At 41.8% G+C, this 9,879-nt stretch overlaps 3 protein-coding genes across 3 annotated transcripts; 1 reads left to right on the forward strand and 2 right to left on the reverse strand.

Annotated features, from left to right (window-relative positions):
• Positions 1-1,968: 1,968 nt before the first annotated feature.
• On the reverse strand, positions 1,969-2,424 carry LOC125043853 (histone H4). Its single transcript, XM_047640181.1, has one exon. It carries the CDS (start codon positions 2,404-2,406, stop codon positions 2,095-2,097), a length of 312 nt encoding a protein of 103 aa, XP_047496137.1. The 5' UTR covers positions 2,407-2,424; the 3' UTR covers positions 1,969-2,094.
• A 4,010-nt stretch (positions 2,425-6,434) lies between these two features.
• On the forward strand, positions 6,435-6,864 carry LOC125043841 (histone H3). Its single transcript, XM_047640169.1, has one exon. It carries the CDS (start codon positions 6,441-6,443, stop codon positions 6,849-6,851), a length of 411 nt encoding a protein of 136 aa, XP_047496125.1. The 5' UTR covers positions 6,435-6,440; the 3' UTR covers positions 6,852-6,864.
• Positions 6,865-9,277: 2,413 nt separating this feature from the next.
• On the reverse strand, positions 9,278-9,694 carry LOC125043859 (histone H2B). Its single transcript, XM_047640185.1, has one exon. The coding sequence runs from the start codon at positions 9,684-9,686 to the stop codon at positions 9,315-9,317; it is 372 nt and encodes a 123-aa protein (XP_047496141.1). The 5' UTR covers positions 9,687-9,694; the 3' UTR covers positions 9,278-9,314.
• Positions 9,695-9,879: the final 185 nt, after the last annotated feature.

The raw sequence follows: 9,879 nt of genomic DNA on the forward strand, positions 1-9,879 counted from the left end.
GAATGAGTGATTGTGTGTGTGTGATGAGTGATTGTGTGTGTGTGTGTGAATGAGTGCTTGTGTGTGTGTGTGAATGAGTGATTATGTGTGTGTGAATGACTGAGCTTGTGAGAATGTGTGATTGAGCGTGGATATATGATTGCGTGAGTGTGTGGGGTAGTGATTGTGTGAATGTGTCCGGTAGTGATTGTGTGAGTGTGTGTGTGAATGAGTGAGTGTATGTGTGTGTGAATGAATGCTTGTGTGTGTGTGTGAATGAGTGATTGTATGTGTGTGTGTGAATGAGTGATTATGTGTGTGTGAATGACTGAGCTTGTGAGAATGTGTGATTGAGCGTGGATATATGATTGCGTGAGTGTGTGGGGTAGTGATTGTGTGAATGTGTCCGGTAGTGATTGTGTGAGTGTGTGTGTGAATGAGTGAGTGTATGTGTGTGTGAATGAGTGATTGACTGACTGAGCGTGTGGATGTGCTTGCATGAATGGTAGAGTATGCGACTGTGTGATTGAGCGTGTGTTTGAGTGTAGGATTGTGCGATTGACTAAGTGAATGTGTGTTTGAGTGTAGGAATGTGTATATATAATAAGTGCATGCCACGCATGCATATATGGTTGGTTGTTTGTGGGAAAGGGTCAAGGTCCAAGTGGTGTTTTTTTTTTTTAGTGTGTGTGTGTGTGTTCCCGTCACTCGCGCACGCTGCGTGAGAAGGAAGGAAGAAAGAAAGAAAGAAAGAATGAATGAATGAATGAATGAATGAGTACTTGCTTGCTTGCTTTCTTGCTTGTAAGAGTCTGTGTTACAATCAAGTTGGTGTTGTGTGAATTTCTTGTTTGTTAATGTCCACAAGGTTGTTTACGATCTTGTGCATGATTGTAAGTTTGTGTGGTTGTCGGTCTGTCTTCGTGCCTCGAATAGGTCCATTCATTCATGTTTTTTGTTTGTTTATCCGTTTTTGTATGTGGGCAATATAATAGCATATGTATCTGTGTATCTATCTCTCTATGTATCTGTGTATCGATCTCTCTATGTATCGGTGTATCTATCTCTCTATGTATCTGTGTATCTATATATCTATCTATGTATCTGTGTGTCTATGGATCCGTGTATCTATACATGTCTCCATCTTTGACTTTCTCACTGAAATAATACAAAAAAAAAAAAAAAAAAAAGCAAGGCATTGTGTGTAGGTTTTGTGCGAGCTGTACTCCGAGTTATTAGTATTAGTAGGGTGCTGGGGTTGTCGCTCAGTCAGCTGTTGCTTGTGTAGATATATAGATATATAGATATATAGCTAGCTAGCTAGCCAGCCAGATAGATAGATAGATACATACATACACAGACAGGCAGACCCCCTCCTTCTGTGTGTCTGCCTGGCTTTTTCTCCCTTCCTCTGGGTGTCTGTCTGTAGCAGCGGTAGCGATCTCGTCTAGCAATCTTGCTGATCAACGTTCAAATCCCTCGCCCCTGTGTGTCTGCATGCACTTCAGCAACAACGCACACGTGTATAAACACCCTAGGGAAAATACTTTATACATGTGGGTACACGCTTTTCAAATATTACTGGCCCAATGCACTTTAGACCGCCATTTATCACTATCACATATATCTACTTTAGTCTTTCTTTCTTTCTTTCTTTCTTTCTTTCTTTGCTTCTGCTTCATGTTGGTTATCAGAGTCTAATAATAACTAAAGCTTAATGTAACCATACACATTTCTTCTTCATCATCATTTACAACACCAATAATAACATACACAATGACAAGCTTAATAATAATAGTATTGATAACAATACCAGTAGAGATGCAAGAAAAATCAATATTTGTAATCGCAATACTGGGGACTCATGTTGATTTATTAATAGTAGTAGAAGGTAAGTAGTAGTAGTAGTAGAAGGTAAGTAGTAGTAGTAGTAGTAGTAGTAGTAGTAGTAGTAGTAGTAGTAGTAGTAGTAGTTGTAGTAGATAAAGCAAGATAGATAGATGGGTATCAAATTGTATCCTCTTTATGAGTATTTGTAGGACCTAAAATAGGTCCAAGGTTTTTGGTTTGGTGGGGGTTGTTGGTTTTGATGGTAGATGTTGTCGGTCAAGACACTTAACCTCCGAAACCGTACAGGGTACGTCCCTGGCGCTTGAGAGCGTAGACGACGTCCATGGCGGTGACGGTCTTCCTCTTGGCGTGCTCGGTGTAGGTGACGGCGTCACGGATCACGTTCTCGAGGAACACCTTGAGGACACCACGGGTTTCTTCGTAGATCAGACCAGAGATACGCTTGACACCTCCACGGCGAGCAAGACGACGGATGGCAGGCTTGGTGATACCCTGGATGTTATCACGCAACACCTTGCGATGACGCTTGGCGCCACCCTTTCCGAGCCCCTTTCCGCCCTTGCCTCGTCCGGTCATGATGATAGTGGTTTTCTTGCTGGGAGTTAGCGAGATGAATTTCGTCAACAACAACAAAAGTTAAAAGAAAAGACCCGTTACCGGGGGGGAAAGAAGGCGGGAGAGGGGAAGGATAAAGGGGGGGATCGAAAAGATGATTTAGTAAGAGAAAAAAGAGTCGGGGCTTAACCCAACATGCGGGGTAAAAGTTGGGGGGCATAGCTGACCGGGAGGCAGAAAGGAGGATAAAGGCTGGAGAGGGAGGCCCCGCGCCATCTGTGCGCGCGTGGCCCTGACATGGCGGGATTCGCCTGGCATGAGCGAACTCATGGGTCGGCGAGTCCACATGCCCGGGCTGCGGCGCGCACTCGGCTAACGGGAGGTTGGGAGCGGAGAGGGCGGCCTGCCAGGCGCCATCGGGGCCCCACCGTGCACGGACTTCTCGCCCATGGCAACGGTGGCGCCCTCGGCTAACCGGGAGACTGCGAGGGTGAAATACGAGTGAGATCGCTAATCAGAGGCTATCTCCCACGCCCGCGTCGAGCAGAGATTTCTCTCTGTCGGCGGCAGGACTTCCAGGGAGACGTGCTCTGGCGATCTCACCACGCCTGGATTAGCAACACTGGCCATGACATCTCCTCCCCCACTCGCGCGTTGCCACTCCTTACGGCAAAGGAGCCACGGTCATGGCAGGGTGCAGGCGGCAGATGTCACGTGTCGGAAATCCGAAACCAGTGAGATTGAGGTAAGGATTAGGATGAGGGACGCTTACGCTATGGAAGGATGATGAGATGGGGCGTGGGCGAGGTTGAGGTTACGCACGGAAGAGAGAGAGAGGGGGGGGGAAGGGAGTTAAAAACGGGATAGGGCTCTCTTAAGAGGGGTTATTTTAATTAGGAGATTAAAAGGGGGAGTTTTGGAGAAAACATCCACCATAAAAAGTACTTATAAACTAGGGGAATTAAAACATGAATGGTAAAAAAACTAAAAAAACGTAAAAAACTTAATAAAATGTAACACAAGAACACAAGTAAAATTGAAAGCTTAAAAAAGGATAGGCAGCAAATTTACGCTGCTCGACATCCGCGCTCGCGAGACCCGGCAACAATCGCGCCGGAGCGTGATTGGCCGAGCTGTGGGGAGCGCGGGTGCCGAGTTTATAGTAAAAAGCGCCGAAGCTTTTTTAACTTAAGTTTTATAAAAGTATAAGAATTAAAAATACGAACGAAACAAGGGAGGAGGATGGGTGAAAGACGTGAAGGAAGTATGAGAAGCACACAAAGGAAAAGATGATGCTGCCAAGCCAGGAACTGGCCCCTGTTCATCGCCTCGGTCTGGCGAGAAGACATCGCGGCCAGGGCCGCCCTTCTTCTCCTGAAGAAGGCATGGTCTACCCAGACGGGCAACCAAAACGCGAGGTTTGTAGTTGTTGTTTACATAGCCTCCTGCGCCAGGGAGAGGCACAGAAGCATTTCTCGTGATCGTGAGGTGATCGTGGGGACGACACAACTCGTCCCCAGCCCATAGTACAGATCCATGTGGGTGCTTTATTCTGATTGATCTGTAGCTTGTGTGCATTTGTATGTAATGTGGGTCTGAGTGCGTGTGTGTGTGAGAGGAGGGTGTGTAAGGGCTTTGAACAGGTGCAGTTTGGCGTGGGAGGCAGCTCATCTAATTGTCAGCACGCCATTTAAAGTAGGTCAAGCTGACGCTGACCCACTTTTCGTGGCGTTTGCTGCTCCCGGAACCGAGGCCGCGGACGAGTCCGAGCCCCGTCCCCCTCGAGGTCCGGGAGGGACTCCTGAGAGAGGGAGACGTGGAATTCTCGGGAATCGGCGGACCAATTCCCGATGTTTCCTAGTCCCCCGAGGTTCCCCCCAACGGGGAGAACAGCTAGCGAGGTAGCCCCCGCTTCGACCTCAGGGAGGTCGATTTGGAGGCTATCCTCGCTATCGGAGTCCCCCAGAATGGTGTTGTCATGGTGACCACGAGGGGGTGCGGTGGTCGCCGGGGGCAGTGGGTCTTTCTTGTCTTTCTTCTTGTGCGTGTTTAGTGGTGATGGTAGTTTGCGTTTGTGTTCGTTTGTGTTTTTTGTAGTATTTGGTTGTGAGCTTAGTTTTGGTTGGCGTTGTGGTTGTGGTTGTGGGAGTAGGTGTGTGCGGGAGGTAGAGGGCTGTGGTTGTGTGGTGGTCGCCGGTCTATCCTCGGTGTTTGTATTTGTTTGTGTGTGATATTCAGCTATGTATAGGTCTTCATCTTCAAAGATTTCCCTGGGAATCACAATGTTAGGGAGGTTGTTTCTTTGTAGGAGTACAGGGACAATGTCTGCGAATCTTTGTGCTTTGTATTTGGCAGCTATCAAAGCTACGTGTAGTATAGTTTGTATTTTAGTGTTAATGTCAGGTGTGAGAGTGTTGGTTTGGGGGAACTGAGGTGGGGGAGGCATTGTGGTTCTCGGGGGAATCGTGGGAGGTCTTGTGGTGATGGGTGTAGATGTCTGTAGGGGTTGTTGAACTGTTGAGGCGTATGTTGGGTTGGTGTTTTGTTTAAGTGCTTGTCTTTTCGTCTTCAGTATCTCTTTCCGTGTAGGGCAAGACCCGCTGACGGCGGCGTGCTGCCCCTCACAGTTGCAACATTTGGTGGGCTTGTTGCAAGTGGCGAAGAAGTGCCCAACTTCGCCACAACGACTGCACCTTTGTTCGTGTGTACATGTGTGTTTTTTGTGATTGTATCTGTAGCACTTCAGGCATTGATCAATCTGAATGAAGCACTCAGGTTCTATGTTATAGGTGGGGACGGATGTGTTAAACATCACGATCCCACGAGAAATTAGTTTCTGTGCCTCTTCAGGCGATGAGCATCGGATCTTGACGATCCGAGATTCAGGAGGTTTGTAAATGTCAACTACAGTGACATCGTTTTTGGCTGTAATTTCCGCCTGAATGGCCTCACACGATCGTGGCGGGATTGTTTTGTCGATCTTTTTTGCCACGACCGTGCATTTTGCCTTGGTTTCAGGGGAAGGAGTGGGTTTAAAGCCCTTAGCAGCGAGTTTTCTTTGGCCAGATGAGGAGAGGAAGGGGGTCATTTGTTCTGGTTTGGCTACAACAACTTTAAAACCGTTGTGAACTTTAAAGCAGTGCGTGACGGCAACCTCTGTGATTTCAAAGATTTTCTGGAGAGCCACCTCACAGGAGATGGGCTCCCCAGAGTATGTTAATTTGATCATGTGACCCATGATCGCATAGCGTAAGGGTGATGGTGATGGGAAATTGGGGGAAGGCTAGCAAAGCTAATATGACAGGAACGTGGAACGGCGGAAAGTGGTTTCAAAAAAGGGAGGCACACTGAGCAATTAACAGTCTTTGTGTGTTAGGGCCGGTCGGGGTTGAACCCTGCCGAACGGGCGTGAACCCTTATATGTTCGGCCGGCACCTCGCAGTAAAACTGTCAATTGCCACAGTGCTTCGTGTTTTAATTGTAAGCACTCTGACCTACAATTAAAACACTAGCTCCAACGTGAGGTAAGCGTGATAACACCCAAAGTTATACACACAAGGCCAAGGTCGTCTTTGCGTGGGGTGTCAAATGATCTCTCTAAGAGGAAACCCACACAAAAACCTTGGGACCTAGTGGTCCTGAGAGCCCTGAATTTCGTCTCGACCGAGATCGGGTAAGGCTACCGCCGCGCCCCGTCTGCGTAGCGGCGAGGCGGCCGACTCAGATGAGCGCTCATCTTAACTGACCGCTGTGCAAATACAAACTCGCCTAGGCCTTGTTATTGACAAAAGCTCACATGTAAAATACTTTCAATTGATCGGGCCTTAGTAGTTTGTCCCAAGCTTCAACTTGGAATTGAACATAACGTCACCGAGGCTGCATTAGAGGACCTGACATGTGCCGTATCTCTGGCAATATTTACCCAGTCAAAATAGGCGGGGTTAAGCCAGACTCTCGCAGCCACACGCGACTCCGCTAGGTCTCGCTCGCTCTCCTATAAATTGACGTCTTGAGCGTGTTCGCGTTTCATATCTGTATAGATACAAACTCGCAAAATGGCACGTACCAAGCAGACTGCACGTAAGTCTACCGGAGGCAAGGCCCCCCGCAAGCAGTTGGCCACCAAGGCAGCACGTAAGTCTGCCCCTGCTACCGGAGGTGTCAAGAAGCCCCATCGTTACAGGCCCGGAACTGTTGCCCTTCGTGAGATCCGTCGTTACCAGAAGAGCACTGAGCTCCTGATCCGCAAGCTGCCCTTCCAGCGCCTGGTCCGTGAGATTGCCCAGGACTTCAAGACTGACCTCCGCTTCCAGTCCTCTGCTGTCATGGCTCTGCAGGAAGCCTCCGAGGCTTACCTGGTCGGCCTCTTTGAGGACACCAACCTCTGCGCTATCCACGCTAAGAGGGTCACAATCATGCCTAAGGATATCCAACTTGCTCGCCGTATCCGCGGAGAGCGCGCCTAAGGTTTTGATTGCATACCTGCAACACAAAATCATAATCCTCGGCCCTTTTCAGGGCCTAAAGATTGTCTCCAGAGAGATGAAATTCAGACAAGTAGTGTAAAAGTTGTCAATGTACACAAACTAGTATTGATAAGCATATATACATAATAATTATATCAATCTTGATAGCATACATACATACAGATGTACACACACACACATACATACATACATACATACATACATACATACATACATACATACATACATACATACATACATACATACAAACATACATATACATACACAAACACACACACTAATATATATATATATATATATATATATATATATATATATGAGAGAGAGAGAGTGTTATGTATGTATTAGTTATATAGGCATACACACACACACTAAATGCTAATATGTATATATATACATATATATATATATATATATATATATATATATATATATATATATATATATATATATATATATATATATATATATATATAAATATACACACACACACAAACATATATATTTAATATATATATATATATATACACACATATATACATATATAAAAATAGAGAGAGAGAGATTTATGTATATTTATATAGATAGATAACTATATATATATATATAGATAAATAACTATATATATAGATAAATAACTATATATATATATATATATATATATATATATATATGTGAGAGCATGTATGTATGTATGTATGTATAAATAAATTATGTATGCATATATGTTTACGTATGTATACTTAGTTATGTATGCATATATGTTTATGTATGTATATATAGTTAGGTATGTATATATATACACACAACTATATAAATATGTACATATATGTATTATATAGTTTTATATATATATATATATGTATATAGATAGAATTCTGTATGTATATATAAATAATTATGTATGTGTGTATATATAGAAATCGGTATATATGTGTCTATACAGAAATCTGCATATATATATGTATAAGTATATATGTATGTACATATATACATATATATATATATATATATATATAAATATATATATATATATATAAATATATATATATATATATATATATATATATATATAGTATATATAGTATGCAAGAAAAATAGTATATATAGTATATATAGTATATATAGTATATATAATATATATAGTATATATAATATATATATAGTATACAGAATATATATATAGCATATAGAATATATATATATAGTATATAGAATATATATATAGTATATAGAATATATATATAGTATATATAGAATATATATAATGTATATATAGAATATATATAATGTATATATAGAATATATATAATGTATATATAGAATATATATAATGTATATATAGAATATATATAATGTATATATAGAATATATATAATGTATATATAGAATATATATAATGTATATATAGAATATATATAATGTATATATAGAATATATATAATGTATATATAGAATATATATAATTTATATATAGAATATATATAATGTATATATAGAATATATATAATGTATATATAGAATATATATAATGTATATAGAATATATATAATGTATATATAGAATATATATAATGTATATATAGAATATATATAATGTATATATAGAATATATATAATGTATATATACAGATTTGTATATATACAGATATATAATGTGTAGGTGTATTTTGCAATCAAGACGCTCAATAACGCAACACATTATTTGAATACTCACTTTGAGTGACAGAATAAACAGAGGCTACGATCCACTTCACCTCCCAAGGTCTATGTGCTAAAAGATTAATAAATATACTACATATGATCAAACCTACCTTACCTCCACAAGTTAGGTGTTATGTTATGTTCTCTGTAGTTTGTAGGTTCTAATGACCGCTCCTGATTTGTCCATTCCTTGAATAATAATAATAATAATAATAATAATAGTAATAATAGTAATAATAGTAATAATAGTAATAATAGTAATAATAGTAATAACAGTAATAATAGTAATAATAGTAATAATAGTTATAATAGTAATAATAGTAATAATAGGCGTGAAATGTCTGTTAATGATGATTATAATACTAATATCAATCACATTGAAATCATACAAGGCACTTTCTAACATTCTACGCAAAAAGCTAAACAGCCGAGATACACAGATAGGTACGGCTAATGAATAACAAACCGACTCACTGTTTGTCTACTTGGTAATTAATGAAGCACTTGTAGAGCTATCTATCTGTGTGTAAGGACACTGAATGGTCTTATAGTAGTAGTAGTAATTCTAATAATAGAAACAGTAGTAGAAGTAGCAATAACAATAACAGTAGGAGGCAGGGAACATGTTACTAACTAACTGGGTTACCAAAGTCATTGTATATCTGCTTTATTACAATATGTGGCTCCTAAAGGAGCCGATGTTGTTCTAGGAGGCAAGAAAAGCATGCAACCTAGAGATTTACTTGGAGGAAGTGTACTTTGTGACGGCCTTTGTGCCCTCACTAACAGCGTGCTTGGCAAGTTCTCCAGGGAGCAACAGCCTGACAGCGGTCTGAATCTCCCGGCTGGTGATGGTGGAACGCTTGTTGTAGTGTGCAAGGCGGGAAGCCTCAGCTGCAATGCGCTCAAAAATGTCATTCACGAAAGAGTTCATGATAGACATGGCCTTGGAGGAGATACCGGTATCAGGGTGGACCTGCTTGAGCACCTTGTAGATGTAGATGCTGTAGCTCTCCTTCCTCCTGCGCTTCTTCTTCTTATCACCCTTGGTGATAGACTTTTGGGCCTTACCGGCCTTCTTGGCAGCCTTTCCGGAAGTTTTGGGTGGCATGATGCTTGTCGTCGTTCCTACGGGACGAAGTACGTTTCCCGCACTCACAATTTTCCTTTTATTGTCCAACGCGCGCGCCAGCCTCCCCGTACAGGACCACGACTACTGGCTGATCTGGTGTACACAGAACATGCCAGTTGTCGCAATCTGACTCAGTCAACCGGGGCCGCCTATAAAAGCTAAGCTCGCCGAA

This window comes from Penaeus chinensis, chromosome 34 (genome assembly GCF_019202785.1).
Source record: "Penaeus chinensis breed Huanghai No. 1 chromosome 34, ASM1920278v2, whole genome shotgun sequence".
Lineage (NCBI taxonomy): Eukaryota > Metazoa > Arthropoda > Malacostraca > Decapoda > Penaeidae > Penaeus > Penaeus chinensis.

Coding starts and splice junctions, on each gene's coding strand:
- LOC125043853 (XM_047640181.1), bottom strand. CDS start 2,406: ATGACCGGACGAGGCAAGGGCGGAAAGGGGCTCGGAAAGGGTGGCGCC.
- LOC125043841 (XM_047640169.1), top strand. CDS start 6,441: ATGGCACGTACCAAGCAGACTGCACGTAAGTCTACCGGAGGCAAGGCC.
- LOC125043859 (XM_047640185.1), bottom strand. CDS start 9,686: ATGCCACCCAAAACTTCCGGAAAGGCTGCCAAGAAGGCCGGTAAGGCC.